Here is a 15,706-nt window from a genome sequence, read left to right as displayed (position 1 = left end):
AGGGGATGGAATCTAAACCTGCTGGGGCTAAACTAACACCAGAAAGTGCTAGCCTGCCACTACACGAGGCCAGTCTCTAAGTAGTTCAGTAGTTACCTTAACAGCTATAAAAGGGGTAAATCTGTAGAGGGGACAGAAAGAATAAAGAGAGAAACTGCTCTACCTGTCTCCCACTCCACAGGGAATAACACAAGCTACATTCACAGTAACTGATCCTAGTAAATGCTCTAAATGGAGAGAAAAAAGCTGTAGCTGAAATCTCTGTACAAATTACAGGGAGACAAGTCTGTATCTCCAGTTCTCCCTCTCAGTCTAATTCCTGTGCTGTGCAAATAAATAAGCTCCAAGCCACCATTGCTAAAGACCTTTAAGCCCTTTTGTACAACATAGTAAATATGGAACCAAGCAATTTCAGGTATGGAAAGACCTCTCCAGCAGCACCACGAGGTTATTACTGTTTCCCGGAACAATAAATGCGGTGAGTGTGTGATAGGTGTGTATTGTCTTAAAAAATAACTCAGGCTTTATATTAAGAAGAGGCAACAGACCACCTGCTTTTTGTTATGGATACAAGTAGTTGTAGAAATGTGCTCGCACCCTGTGTGGATGGCTCCTGGGACACGAGCAATAGGTTTTTTCTTTTCATAAGCCAAGCTGGTCTTGAGAGCAGAGAATAAAGCTGAAATTGGTAGTTACATTTCAGACACTCGGAGCATATCACGTGTGGCCATTAGGGCAAGATTAAATAAACATAATTAGAGAAATTCCTTCTGAAAGATGGTTCTGCAAAAAGGATTCAAGTACACACCTATTCTGCGCTCTGCTTGAAGTACTAATGCTTCTCCACCGCTAGAAGCAAATGCCTTTTGAAGGCAGTTCAGAGCCACCGTGCAGTCGCTTAGCTTTATAGTTTGCTAGCTGCATGTCATCTTTGAAGGCTGGGAAATTGCAGAGGCAGTACCGTGATTCCCAGCCGAGTGAAGCAGACACTTGACACATTTCATCCCTTGCAATTAAGGGAGAAAAGCAGAATCGGGGGAAAATTCAAGCAGCATTTTAGCAATAGACCACTCCCTTATCAAGATGAAGTACAAGCATCACCCACAGATATATGCAGGACTGATGCTAAGAACGAATAGTAATAAATGCATGTGAACTTTGCATGAGAAAGCCTCATACTTAGAAGACTTCGTTTATTGCTCTTAGTCATTTATACACATCCTTCTAAAGCAAGGAAGCTCAAACATAATCAAACCCTGTGTGCAAATTACCAAGTCAAATGTTGTTGTTCTGTTCTGTTCTCTTTTAATATCAGAGCGCAAACCTCCCAGTGTAAAAATACAATCTTGTGATAAAATGACTAATACATGACTAAAGCCATTTTCCATTGTGCAGGCATAGCTCTGGGGATCATTTGTTTTTCATGGTAGATCCCTCAGACAGTGAATTCCTCTGGTGGTTGGGATTATATTAATGACCAGGACTGTTAGTCACCTCAAGGGAGCTGAAATAGGATGCCACTCTGGTTGCCATTATTAATTCCAACTGCAGGTGTAAAAATTAATTTCATGGGTATTTTTATAATTTCCTTTTAGTTAAGGATTAGAGTTTCTGAATGACCCAGACTCCGGATGGAGACAAATCTGAACCAGGTCTGCCCACCATTCCTATAACAGTGAAATAACTCTGATGGAGTAGGAGGGAAAAAAATGGGGTACAAGACTTTCCATCCCTTGCTCTCTGAAGACAATTAATGACACTGAAAGATATCAGATGTCATCATGGCATACACTTCTTTGCACCAAGACTCTGTAAAGCTATCCAATAAAATGCAGGTTGTTTTCATTTATGTGGAAGAATAACACATTTGCCAATAGCAGGAGAAAAAAGGATAAGTTAAATATATCAAACCAAATCAAATGTAGCTGATTAGAAAGCTACAGTTTCCATTTGCTGGCACCAGTACTGTTTTCACATAGATTTTCTGACAGATGCTGCTATATCTCCACAGTCAAGAAGACAGCTCCAGCAGCCAAGCTTCTGCCACAGAAATCAAACCTGGTGTCGTTACCCATAAGTGGAGTTGGGCTGTTGAATTTGAGGAACGGGAGGGGAAAGGCTGGGAGGGGAGCTAGCTCACCTTGGCTGGAGAGGACAGGAGATGTAATCAGCTGGATCCATTACGGAGGGACAGGCTGGGTAGGGGGAAACACAGACACACACACGTTTCTGCCCATGATTAAGCCTCAACTCCTGTCAGTTCAACTGGTGAAGGTGTTGGCTCCAAAGCTGTCCCGTATTCATTGACACCTCCTTCTGCCAGAGCTCGATGAGTAATGCTCAGAAGATAAGCAGGTTAGGCCAGATTCAGTCAGATAATTAAAGGTTGGAGGTAACACAAGATCCTTATGTGCTCTTATACGTACAGCTCATCTGGGGTTTTGATTTATAATACCTTGTGCTCATAACCACCTTTCATCCTGCAGCTCTCCTCATGTCTGAGGCATCTTTGTCGTGTGGGCAAGGACTCTGCCTACTCCGGAGATGGACAGAGTACCAGAGGTCCTGCCTGGGGGGTGCAGGGCTCACAGCAACCTTCTCATCTGTGCTGCAGTCATCGCCCCCCCCCCCCCCCATTTATTTTAAGTGTCTCTCCTCATTGCTGCCGTGCAAAGCCTTTTTGACCCGATCTCTCTCCCCTTGCACCTCCCGTAGTTGTTTCTATCAGCACCACTCGAGTGCACAGCGGGGGGAAAAGCTGCTGCTTGGAATTGGCTTCACTTTACACCTCCCTCCCCGCACAGAGAGCTGCGAGAGCCGGGAAGGGCTCGGTGCCAGCCCTCCTCTGTTATAATGAACATTTTTGGGTCATGTAAGCCAAGAACTTTGTGTTGCTAAAGACCCCATCAGTTACTTAAAGCAGTTATCGTATTTTACTGTTTACACTGAATAAGCCCAGAGCATGGCTCTCAGCCCATCGCACACAGCGCAGTTTATCACCAAAAATTAATGAGTCTGTGCCATCTCGCACTTCCAGACATTAAATCACAGATTTGTTTAAAATTTACTGAAGTTTGTAACTTTTAATAAAGACTGTCTCAACCTTCACAGTTACACATCAAAACATCACGTCAGAATCATGCCCTCCTCACCACTTACTGACGGCTGAATTTAAGAAAGAGATAGCATATAAAATTCACTTATTTTTTCATGCTGCCACTGCAACTGCTCCATACTGTTGAAACAACTTAATGCAGAGCAGAAGGGAAAAAAGCAGAAATTATTTTTCTGAGGTAAAATAGATACAAGTGCAGTGCATATCACATTATCGGGACAGCTCAGATACACAATATTAATGTAATTGTTTTATTCTCTTCTCTTAACTAATACTAGTTTTCTTCTTCTGTAGAGTTTTCAGATTAATTTGTGCACGAGTTTTTACCAGGTACTCTACTTACCCACTTCACCTAATTTCAGAGCAAACACCACATTATATAACTGAACATGATCATCTAAGTTATGCATGATAAATTCCACCATAAAGATTGATAAAAATCTTTATTTCAATTTTAGTTTTTATTTCTTTTAGATAAATAGATTTTTTTTTTTAGCATCAAAATGTCTTCATTGATTTTTACATTTAGGCAAAGCCATTCATGAAAATTAGTAAACTAGGACATGCGTCATGAAACAAGCACAGTACAAACCTTGTGACACCAACCTTTAGCCACGTCTTAGACTCACTTGCAGCTTTTCAGTCACACCTCTGAACTGTCTTCCCTTCATACAGAGAAATTGTTTCTGGATCATACGCAGTTATTAGGAATATTTCTAGCATTTTATGAATGTTATAAGCAAGCAGTGAAATTACTCTGATTGCTAAAAAGCTGTCACTTCATTCGGACTCAGGGTACAGAGAGCAAACTCACACATTCAGGTGTAGCACCGATGCTGCATCTTCCATACAGTGACTGTCAGGCACTTCCAGGGGAATAAAATCGAAGCAGCTGCTAATACCTCGCAATTCCTAGAGCTAAAACTCAAGCCCTCTCGGATGCGACACAAAAGCAACCAAGATGTGTGTTTAAGCCTGCCTTATTCTAACTACTTTTTTTTTTCTAATTTAGCAACAGAAATTTTACATACAAATGAATATAGGTTGTATATTTAGGGTCTGTGCAGAATGGCCAAATAGGAGACTGTATAGGAAAATAAAATATTTTATTTCTCTCTCCTTTTGCACAGTTTTGAAACGCGACAAGTCTGGTGGATTCGGTAACACTAAGGCAAAACTGGGAAGTGAAGAGACAGGAGAAGCAAGTTTCATTAACAGAGAGAATTCTACATAAAATATACAGGAGCTGATGGAGGAAAGGAAGAGGCAGCCAAGATGTTCAGCTGCAAGTGGAGTCCAATTTGATGCTCAGCGTGAGTTTAAAGGGAAGATTTTCTCAGCCTTAAAATAAAAGAGCAGTATCAGATGCGTATGGGGCAGAAAACTGTCGTCACAGAAATGGATTGTACCGGGCTCGGGAAAAGCGAGAGTGGCAAAAGTAGCTCATTTTGCTGTGCTACATTTATAGATGTGCTCATTTGAATGCTCCCGGGAGGACTGGCTTTATGCATCCAGACAAAATATACAGGCATCCTAGCACACAGTATCACGATGATAAAACCTGAGCGTAACAGAGGTCCACCACAAGTTAACTAGGAATTTTGCCTCTGAATTTTGGGGAGCAGACCCGATTTCCTGCCAGCAGATCTGCTGACATATTTCATTTCTTGTAGCGTCAGCCCTCTGACATAAACAAATTGCTAACATCAAGGACCCAATCCTGCTTCTACTGAAATCAATACAAGTTTTGTCATGGGTTTCGATGGGATCAAGGATTCAATCCTGCAGTTCTTGAAGTCAATAGGGCTGGGGTTTTCTCTGCATAATTCCCTGCATTAATACTGCAGAATGGGCCTAAATTATATTGATTATTTGGATTTAAAGCCAAGCATAAAAACAGGATTAGGGGAAAGAGAGGAATGTTTGAGAAAGTGAGTTCAGAGCAGCATACATTCATGGCGTGCACCGGGTCAGCAGGAACTCAGCCGGAGCGGACTGCGGTGGCACAGCCTCGGTTAGCCAAGCCCGTTGGAAAGTACTGGGGGGAACAGAGAGAAGAAATTCACTGTGGAGATCCTTTTTCATCTGCTCCTTCTGAAGAAAGCCTTTGAGTCACTCATTCTTTATTAAAAATAAACAAAACATTGACAGAAGAAATTATTGTCACATACATACACATAGCAATTGATTCTGCTTCTTCACTGCTGCTTCTTTTCCCTCTTCTCTGATACAGGGCTGTTCTGTGTTTCTGTAACACTACTGGCAAACCAGAATTTATTGTACATATGTTTGTGTTCCACTTAATAAAAAATATACCTATATTTTCAGATAAACTTTGTTAGTAATTCATGAGGTAAGTGACTATTTATGCTAATAAGGGAGAAAGCATAATGCATGACATAAATTTGAATGCAAAATGTTCAATTATGAAGTAAATACAGGTAATGCAAATAGTAAATTACATCCAATAAAAATATATAAAGAATGTGTCTTCAAAGAGAGAGAGGCTTTTATTTGCGTCTGCGAGTTGTTTAAAGAGAAAAGAATTAATAAATACTGAATTACTCTTACGATGATTTAGCTCATAATTCACCAATCCGTAACGACTCCCAGTAATCAGACTGTTGTTTCATACCCTCCAATATAGGCAGGACTGTTTCCTCAGCAATTTTATCCCTACCAGATTATCTCGTCTGATTCTATTAATTCTCTCCCATAAATCTGCTAACAGTGATATGTGATTTACTTACCCTGTTAACTGATCTGAAGACTGTTAAAAGGATTTATCTAGCACTGCACCTAGGAGCAGTTTATGCCTTATCACTCTGTTACTCTGAAGAAGTCTTTCTGAAATCAATTTGGCTGGTTTCATAGTTAAATTCAGCGGACACTGTTTAGTTCTGCACCATAAAATAAGACACTAGATAAACAAAAGGAGCAATAACTGTACTTAATGTGTTAGTCTTGATATGTGTTTAAGTTATAACAAATTACACTCCGAGTCCATATAACTCATAACCTGCACGTTGGCTTCTGCTAAATCTTCTGTGTTAGATACACACACGCACGCACACACACTTCAGCGATGGAAGTTCGTGCATATGCTGCTGGTGTGCTCGACCCAATGCAGGGCGCTCCGGGTGTATCTGGAGTTAATGTTTCACGTTCCCCCCCCAGGCGATTTGTCAGAAAACTCTCCCACAGTAAATACCCATTAGTCTGAAGGCTTATGAACCGGGTCAGCAGCAAACTGGGAGCAAGCAGGGGCTCCACGTTATGTCGTCGAACAGAGATGCTTAAAAACAAAGCAGAGCAAGAGGCTGTGAGAGGGACGCTGGAGTTTTCCCTCTGCCTGGCTCAGGGCAGGATTGTTACAAACAGTGCTGGGAAAAGGGAGCAGTCTGGGGGAATTGGCCTGCGATAATTGTGGAAAAACTGAAGACTGAATAGCTCTAATTGAAATGAAAGTGTGTGATTGTTATGAAAGAAACACTGTTAATAGAGGACTGTAAATGTTTAGACACCCATTGTGAATAGCCAAATAATAAAGAAAAATACTACTAAAACGAGAATTATATAGCGTAGGGAGGAGATTGTTGCTTCTGAAGGTTATCCAAAAATTGCTAATAATCTTTTTTTCTCTGCTGTGCTGAACAGTAGAGACATTTTGATGCAGCAGTTCTATGTAACAATCACACAAGAACAATATTGTACAACTAATAATTTTACTTGCTGTTCTGGTAGGTCAGAGCTTCAATTAATTCACAGCACTTGCTTACATTGGTATCAATTAAGAGATGGTCCTCATTAGCTCACACAATTTCATACTCTGTCTAGAGTTCAGAGTTTACTCAGGAAATTTACTCATTTGCAAATGTAGCACTTTGAATCCTTGCGTCCAAACAAACTATTTTATGGGACTAAAGCCACATTTCCACAGCCATCTATCAAACGAGCAAGTGAAATACTATGATTGTACATTCTGAAATGCAATAGCCTTTTCATTTAAAAATATTAGCACACATTTTATGTCTCTCATAGGTGAGTATGTTAAGTGATATACAGTACCACATTCATCTTGCTCAGGGAAAAAACAAATACATGGAATTGGACTGTCCTGGGGGGATTTATGCTGTGAGCCTGGAAGTTTTCTTGATTCCAACAACGTGGAGAAATAGGAAAGCCAGCCCGAGTAGTTAAATTGTATTAACTGTCATGAACCACATTTGTAAGATAAAGCTAGCAGATGTCCATGGCTCTGCGTGCGGGTGTGTTTTGGGACCGTGCAGAACTGTATTTTAATTTGGTTAGCAGTGTTGGTAGCATTTTTTAGCTTTACAGAATTGCCTCTATGATTGTTTCTAAATGTAGTTATCTTCCTAAATTTGCAGTGTGCCCTGCCTTTCTTAGCTGCCAGGAACGGTACATGCTGTATGACTTTCAGATGTTAGTATTGGCACTCGTACCGATAATGGCATAGTCGGAAGATGTTATCCATTCGTAAATCCACTAGCCAAGTCCTATTTCCTAAGCAGAGATTCTTTGGCTATTGCAAATGATCATTTTCACAGTCGGTGAAAAATTACCCAGATACTTGCCCGCACCTACAAAGTAATACCCTGCACGCAGTTATAAATAGCAAACTCCGAGGGGGAAGGGACCAGGCGAGGGGAGAAGGGAGGATTTGAAGTACAATGTTCAAGAAGCTGGTTTAATATATGACCAAGTGTCAGAAGTCAGGTTTCTGAGAATTACTTTTCAGATAAACAACTTTATAGCACCGCACTTAATCTTACTTACTAGAGACATCTCATTTATCACAGAATTACAAGTAACTTTAATTCTATCGATATTCCCATAAAGCCCGGTCGGAAAATCGAGCCTGGCAGCCCCGGAGGCTGCGGGTTTCGCCGGCCCGCGGCGGGTGCAGCGGGGCCGGGGCCGGGCGGGGAGCGCGGCGGCTGCGGGGGGGGCACCGCCCCGGCCCCCGCCCCCGGCCCGGCCCGGCTCCCGCGGCTCCGCACCGGCCGGGGCCCGGCTCGGCACTGACCTTTCGGCGAGAGATGGCGCTGTCGAGGTTTAAACCGAGCCGATCCGCCGCTCCGCGTCCTGCCCGCTCGCCGCCGCCACGGCCCCCTCCCGCAGCGGGCGGGGGGGAGGCTAAAGTAAATACAATTAGTTCGAAATGTATTAAATTAATTAGTCCGGGCCAGCAGGCCAAGTGCGGTGGGGGGCGGGCAAACTCGCAGGGCTTTCGCACCTCTTGGCGTTGGGGGGGGGGGGGAGCGGATGGAGGAATGGTAAAATCCCGGTAAAAAAAAAAAAAATAATCGATGAACGAGACGGGCGCTGCGCTGCGCGGAACGAGTGACCCCGCACCGCGCCGGGGGAAGGTCTCGGCGCCCGGCCCGGGGGCGGCCCCGCGCTGCCGGGTCCCCCCGCTGGGGCGCAGCGACCGGCGCTCCCCCCCCCCCGCCCCCGTCCCCGGGCGGAGGCAGCTCCCCCGCGCCCTCCAGTGCCCGCACCGCCCGCCCGGCGGGGGCAGCTCCCGGCACCCCGCCCCGGGGCAGGGCGCTCGCCCGAAGGCGCGCACGGCCGCGGGGAGCGCGGCGGCCGGGGCCGTCCCGGCGCGGCGGAGCGGGAGCGGAGCGGAACAGCGCGGAACGGGAGGAGCGGCCCCGCCGCCGCCCCGTCCCGCACCCGCTCACCCGGTGAGTCCGGCGGCAGGCGGCGGGCAGGAAGGGGTTAAGGCGCTCCCCAGCTGACAGTCAGCTGATGGGGCCCTGATTGACAGCTCCGAAAAGTTTCCTTGTTTCTATATTATGCTAATGAGGGCTGGGATGGCGGCAGCCTATTGGTCCGCCCGCCGAGTCAATTTCCCATTTGACGTCAGGAGCGCTATAAAACTCAGCAATGCTTTTAAACTCTCCTGCTGGATGAAACCTTTAAAATATTTTTCATCTTCTTGCTGTAGCTTTTGGGTCGAGTTTTTTTTTCTCGCTCTTTTTTTTTTTTTTTAACTATTATTATTATTATTATTTTGGTTGCGATATCGACTTTGATTTTTTTTGTCTTCGCTCTCTTTTCCCTCCTCCCTTCCCCGATGAACCTCTCTTCTCGCTCTGCACTTTGCATGAGAAAGCCCAGAGGAAAGGCACCATGAAGTGTTAAAAATAACAAAACAAACCAACAACAACAACAACAACAACAAATTTACTCGCAACAACACCAGCTAACACTTCCAGCTGCAGTTTGCAAGCTGCAAAAGAGAGAGGAGAGAGAGAAGGGAGGGAGAGAGGAGAGAAAAAAAAAAAAAAAAAAAAATCCTTTATGCAAAAGGCGAATAGCGAGAGCCCCTCGCTCTGATGCATCAGCGGCAGCGGAGACTCTGCAAAGGATAACGCGGAGCGGGAGCGAGAGCAGCCGGGGCGAATTGGAGCGGAGGCTGCGAGGGGCCGTGGCGAGAGGCAGAGGCAGGAGAGAGCGGAGCGGAGCTCGCCAAAAATCAAGCTGGCTCACCCGGTGGCAACTCAGAGCAGTCCCCTCGCTCCCGGAGCGCACCCTTTCTGGAGGACTGTCAGCAGCAAAAGGATGGCATCAGAACTGGCAATGAGCAGCTCCGACCTGCCCACCAGTCCCCTGGCCATGGAATATGTTAATGACTTCGATCTGATGAAGTTTGAAGTGAAAAAGGAGCCGGTGGAGACCGATCGCATTATCAGCCAGTGCGGCCGCTTGATCGCCGGGGGATCGCTCTCTTCCACCCCGATGAGCACGCCCTGCAGCTCGGTGCCCCCGTCCCCCAGCTTCTCGGCGCCCAGCCCCGGCTCCGGCACCGACCAGAAGACCCACCTGGAAGACTACTACTGGATGACGGGCTACCCGCAGCAGCTCAACCCGGAGGCGCTGGGCTTCAGCCCCGAGGACGCGGTGGAGGCGCTGATCAACAGCAGCCACCACCCGCTGCCCGGCGCCTTCGATGGCTATGCTAGAGGGCAGCAGCTGGCCGCGGCCGCCGGCGCCGGCGGCTCCGTGCCGGCCGAGGAGATGGGCTCGGCGGCCGCCGTGGTGTCGGCGGTGATCGCCGCGGCGGCGGCGCAGGGCGGCGCGCCCCACTACCACCACCACCACCACCACCCGCACCACGGCGGCGGCGGCGGCGGCGGCGGCGGCGGGCACCCCCACGCCGCGGCGCCGGGCAGCGCGCCGCCCTCCTCCGCCTCCTCGGCCGCCGGCTCCGGCGGCGGCGGCGGCGGCGGCGGCGGCGGCGCCGGGGGGCTGCACCACCCGCACCACGGCGGCGGCGGCGGCGGCGGCGGCGGCCTCCACTTCGACGACCGCTTCTCCGACGAGCAGCTGGTGACCATGTCGGTGCGGGAGCTCAACCGGCAGCTGCGGGGCGTCAGCAAGGAAGAGGTGATCCGGCTGAAGCAGAAGAGGAGGACCCTCAAAAACAGGGGCTATGCCCAGTCCTGCCGCTTCAAGAGGGTCCAGCAGCGGCACGTCCTGGAGTCGGAGAAGAACCAGCTGCTGCAGCAAGTGGAGCACCTAAAGCAGGAGATCTCCAGGCTGGTCCGGGAGAGGGACGCCTACAAGGAAAAATACGAGAAGCTGGTCAGCAATGGCTTCAGAGAAAACGGATCCAGCAGCGACAACCCTTCCTCTCCAGAGTTTTTCATGTGAGTTCCCACAGCCTTGCCACCTTAACTAAAAGTTCTCCGTGTGAGTTGTTGTTGGGGGCTTTGCTAGAGCGACAACCCAGCTTGCCACCTTCTATTATTATTTTTTTTTTTTTAAAAAAAAAAAACAAAAAAACTCAAAACAATTTTAAAACAAAGTTGGTTTTTGGGTTGCTTTTTGGTTTTTGTTTTTTCTTTTTTTTTTTTTTTTTTTCTTTTTAAGGTGGGCTGGCTCCGTGTTGGCCAACCTAAAGTTCTACATGAGTTTCTTTTTTTTTTTTTTTTTTTTAATTTTTGTGGGGGCTTGCTGTTGTGGTTTTGTTTTTTGTTTTTTTTTTGTTTTTTTTTTTTTAATTTGAAAGATCCAACTCGCCACCAACTCAGTTCTTCATATGAAGCTTGCTCTTCTTTGAAACCTGCCATCCACATTATATATATATTTTTAAGTTCATGCGTTTTTTTTTTTCTTTTGAGCTTGCTGTGTCCAAAAAAGTCAGATTTTTTTTTTTTGCCATCCTGAGTTCTTCATATGAGATTTGAGCTTTGCAAAAAGAAAAATAAAATTAAAAAAAAATAAAAAAAAAAACAAAAACAAAAACAAAAAATACAAAAACAATGTGAAATTTTTAGACTCCAGCTTGCTGCGTTCCATCAGTTTTTAGCGTTGTTGTGCAAAACTAGAGATATGCCTAGATCAACCTGCCAAAATCAAGCCTGCATCAACCTTCGGTGTGTTCATGTGAGTTTTGGCCTTAATCTGCCAAATGTGAGACTTTAGTCTGCCATTAGAATCCCATACTCATCTCATGCATTACGCTTGCTATTTTGTCTTAGCAACAATGAACTATAACTGTTTCGAAAGACTATGAAAAAGAGACATTATATTAATAAAAAACCCTGCATGCTGGTCATGTATGGTATAATTATTTTTTTTTTCTTTTGCTTGGAAATGGACTTTTGGAGACTATTATGGCATGGCATTCATCCTTTTGTTTTATTGCCTCACTTTTTTGGGTTGAAAGCAAAAAAGTGCAACCTTTGATCTTCCTCCTCCTCTTCCTCCCCATTAAAGTTTGCATCTGCTCTAAAACTGCTTTGAGTTACTCAAAACTTCAGACTTCCTTTTAAATGCACTGAAGCATTCCCTCTCAAAAAACCTTCCAGAATGGATTTTGATAACCTAATGTGGCAAAAAAAAAAAAAAAAAAAACCACCAAACAAAAAACAAACAACATGAAAAGACCTTTGGAAAGATGTTCAAAAACAAAATTCACATCCCACTTGGGGGGGACACTGAAACCATGCTGTTGCCTAAAACAGTCTAAAAATTAATTTTAAGTGATCTGCCCCAGTTTGTTTTGTTTTTTGTTTTTTGTTTTGTTTTTTTTTTTTCTTTTGCATTTGGTCATTGTCAAATGTGGAATGCTCTGGGTTCCTAGTATATAATTTAATTCTAGTTTCTGTCATCTGTTAGCCCAGTTAAAATGTATGCTACAGATAAAGGAATGTTATAGATAAATTCGAAAGAGTTAGGTCTGTTTAGATGTAGATTTTTTTTTTTAAAGATTGATGCACTAAATTGTTTACTGTCGTGATGTAAAGGGGGGTAGAATTTGCAACGGGACTGTTTTAAAAAGTAGTTTATGCAGCATGTGCTTGCAACTTAAATATAAGTTGGGTATATGTAGTCCTTGCTATACCACTGACTGTATTTGAAAACCAAAGTATTAAAAGGGGGAGGCACCCCTGTTTATATCTATAGGGGTATTTTACATTCAAAATGTATGGGTTGTTTTTGTTTTTGTTTTGGTTTTTTTTTTTTTTTTTTTCAAAATTGAAGTATTTGGGACTGAATTGCACTAAGATATAACCTGCAAGCATATAATACAAAAACAAAAAAAAAATTATGAACCTGTTTAGAACGCTAATACGATTTATGCAGTTATAAAGATGGCATTACTGCACAGTTTTAAAATGATGCAGATTTTTTTACAGTTGTATTGTGGTGCAGAACTGGATTTTCTGTAACTTCAAAAATTCCACAGTTTTAAAGGCAATAATCAGTAAATTTTATTTTCAGGGACTGATATCCTGTCTTTTAAAAAAAAAATGGAAAGTAAATCTTACCACAATAAATATAAAAAAATCTTGTCAGTTACTTTTTCTTTTACATATTTTGCTGTGCAAAATTGTTTTATATCTTGAGTTACTAACTAACCACGTGTGATGTTCCTATGTGCTTTTCTTTCATTTTCGACTCTATGGTTATATCAAAAGAGAGAATAATCTACAATAATAAACTGCATTTTTTTGATTCCGTACTCAGTTTCTTAGTCTGTAGTTTGAAGTTCAATAACTCCGAGAGCAGTACTTCAGCGTACTGCCTGGCAAAGGGGTGATGCTGGTACCAGAGCTGGACTCAATAATAGTCAGGAGGGGAGAAGGAAAGGGATAGCTTTGTGTAAAATGGAAAATTGTCGCCCACTAGAAATCAAGTTATCTTTCAGGTAGATGAAAAACGTGAGCTTTCAGGTGCTGCTTCTGACTTCTCAGTATTGCAGTGAGTTCAGTTTCAGTGACTCAGATCATCCCACCAGGTTTTAGGAGATCTCAAAGGGGAGGTCTGCTTAAAAACCTGATGACATGATATGGCCCTATATTTTGATTGTTTTATGATGGAGTGAAGTGAAAGGGAAGACTTCACATCCTCTTATCATCTGATCCCAGCTAAGCATGCCTGTCTCTAGTAAGAGATGACACTGGATCAGGCTTGCCTTGTCACAGAGCCACTTAATGCTAGATTGAAAGATTTTGTGCCATTTGGGTCCATACTGCCTCCTTTTTTTCTTTTCTTTGCTTTCCCCCCTTCTTCTTTCTTCTTTCGTTTGCCCTGTGGGGTTGTTTTTTGTTTTTTTTTTGTTTTGGTTTTTTTTTTGCTACAGTCCTTAGAAAGCCCAGAGAGAACTGAGGGGCAGAGGTAAAAAAAAAAGGTGAAGGACTTCCTCCAACTTTTGAGAGTTATTTGTCCTAAACAATTGATCCAAAGGTTAATGTGCTAGAAATGTTCAGCCCCTCTTCACTGCGGTTCTCCATGTCGAAGGGCATTTTGACTTCAAAAGGCTCCTTAAAGCCTCACCCAATTCATTTAAAGCCACCTTCCCCGAGAGCCTCCAGCATCCATTTGCAAAACCCTTTCTTACTCTTTGAATGGGATTATCTGCCCAGTTTATTTGAGAAGCAGAGACCTCTCTGAAGGATGCTCCAGCCCTTCCAGGATGCAGGTTACATCTCTAGACCCAGGCTTGTAAACCCAGCCCTTTTTTTATCCTTTATATTTTTCCCCCCTTGGTGTTGGTGCAGCCTCTTCCCAGCTGTAGGGTCATCCCCCCCAGGCGCTGGTGGCACTGAAAGGAGAGGACCTGTTGCAGTTCCTCTGCCAGGCTGGCCCAGCCCACGGCTTGGACCCCACCCTGCCCTGTGTGCCAAGGTCAGGATGCGGCCCCGACCCCCCCACCCCGTGTCGCCTGCACCCACAAGAGCCTGCGTCAGTGGGCACTGGGTGCTGCTGGAGGTCAACCTGCTGCTGCCGAGGTCCCTGTGGAGGGGATGGACACCCGGCCCCACCGCAGGTGACAGCAGGCGTTGGTGGCAGTGGTCCCCGATGCCGATGCTGCGCCTTGCCCCTCCCCAGCGCCGGAGCACCAACCTGCCCTTTGGCATCTGACCTGCTGTTGCACCAGGCTTTGAGTAATGGTTCAAGCTCCAGATTCTGGTTAATTGGAGTTCCATTTCTGGTTAATGTGTAATCTGTGGGTAAACTGGTTGCTATTGGCTGAGCAGAGAATTATCTCCTCTCATAAAGACAGGGCTGCTTTTTATTTCTTCTCCCACCTTCCCTTCCCTGGCGGAGCCTTAACTGATGCCCAGGTTTTTTCGCAGGGGCTCACTTAGAGCCTTTGCTGCTGCCCTTGCCGAGAGCTCCAGAAGGATCCCTGCCCTAAGGAAGGGAAGGGTTGGGGCCTCTCCTCGGCAAAGCCCCCACCGAAGCAGCGCTGCAGTCCCGGGGGGAGCGCGGAGCCTCAGGGCCCCAGAGCGGGACCCACTTCTGGTCCAGCCTCATCCCCACACCCCTCTGCTGCTCCAGGCTACCTCACAGGTGAAGTTAGGAGCAAGCATTAGGATTTTGAAAGTATTATGAATCAACTGAGTAGCGCAGGGTGAGGGGAGCACTGCTGCCTCCCTGAAGTATCTTCCTTCTCAGCGTAAAAAAAAAAAAAAAAAAAACCAAACCAAAACACCCTGTTTGAACAGCGATAAGAGAAAGCCTTCCTAGAAATAGACAGAGTGCAAAAGGGAAAATTCCCATCACACATCCAACCTGAGAGGGAAAAAAGGCTCTCTCCCAGTTTGGCATTGTTATGACACATTGCAATCTTGCTTTGCAAATTAAAAAAAAAAAAAAAACATTCAGCCTTCCTTGGGCTGCACTTGAATTTCAGCCTGAAACATGCCAACTGCCCAACTGAAGGGGGAAAAAAAAATAGATGCATGCTTTAATGTTCACTAAAGCAAAGCGAATATTGGGGTTCTCTGTATGAATCATTGCAGGGGAGCGCCCACCTTTGCCGCAGGACTGCTTGCTGAGGACTAATTGGAACCGCTCTGCTCTGAATAACCTACATTCATTAATCACCCCTCGCTTGACTCTGGCCTCAATCCTGCTCCTATTGAGCTTGGAGGTACAATCCCTGGGGATTTCTAAGGGGAGCAGGATCCCGCTGGTCTCCCACAGGTACCTCTCTGGCTAAAGCAGGGGCAATGCTGCCCATGCCAGGAGACCGTGTGTCAAAAGGCGTGCGTGGTCTTAATCTCACCATTACTAACAACATCCTAGTTCTCTCATAGTCCTATA

At 45.2% G+C, this 15,706-nt stretch overlaps 1 protein-coding gene and 2 long non-coding RNA genes across 4 annotated transcripts in view; 2 read left to right on the top strand and 1 right to left on the bottom strand.

Annotated features, from left to right (window-relative positions):
* Window positions 1-4,338, top strand: part of LOC116961089 — a 34,235-nt gene extending 29,897 nt beyond the window's left edge. Inside the window, exon 3 of the long non-coding RNA XR_004406762.1 lies at window positions 4,246-4,338. This is a non-coding gene — a long non-coding RNA (uncharacterized LOC116961089). The remainder of the gene's footprint in view (window positions 1-4,245) is intronic.
* LOC116961090 lies at window positions 4,205-7,974 on the bottom strand. Its single transcript, XR_004406763.2, has 2 exons — window positions 5,291-7,974; window positions 4,205-5,153 (listed from the first exon to the last, which is right to left on the bottom strand). It is a non-coding gene; the product is annotated as an uncharacterized LOC116961090 (long non-coding RNA).
* A 994-nt stretch (window positions 7,975-8,968) lies between these two features.
* MAF (MAF bZIP transcription factor) overlaps window positions 8,969-15,706 on the top strand; it is a 193,714-nt gene continuing 186,976 nt past the window's right edge. For both annotated transcript variants that reach the window (XM_032990640.2, XM_032990641.2), the window contains exon 1: window positions 8,969-10,794. In XM_032990640.2, coding sequence (XP_032846531.2) covers window positions 9,707-10,794 — 1,088 coding nt within the window. In that variant the 5' untranslated portion in view covers window positions 8,969-9,706. The remainder of the gene's footprint in view (window positions 10,795-15,706) is intronic.

This window comes from Tyto alba, unplaced genomic scaffold (assembly GCF_018691265.1).
Source record: "Tyto alba isolate M040663 unplaced genomic scaffold, T.alba_DEE_v4.0 Super-Scaffold_26, whole genome shotgun sequence".
Lineage (NCBI taxonomy): Eukaryota > Metazoa > Chordata > Aves > Strigiformes > Tytonidae > Tyto > Tyto alba.
This window is presented reverse-complemented; position numbering and strand designations above follow the sequence as displayed.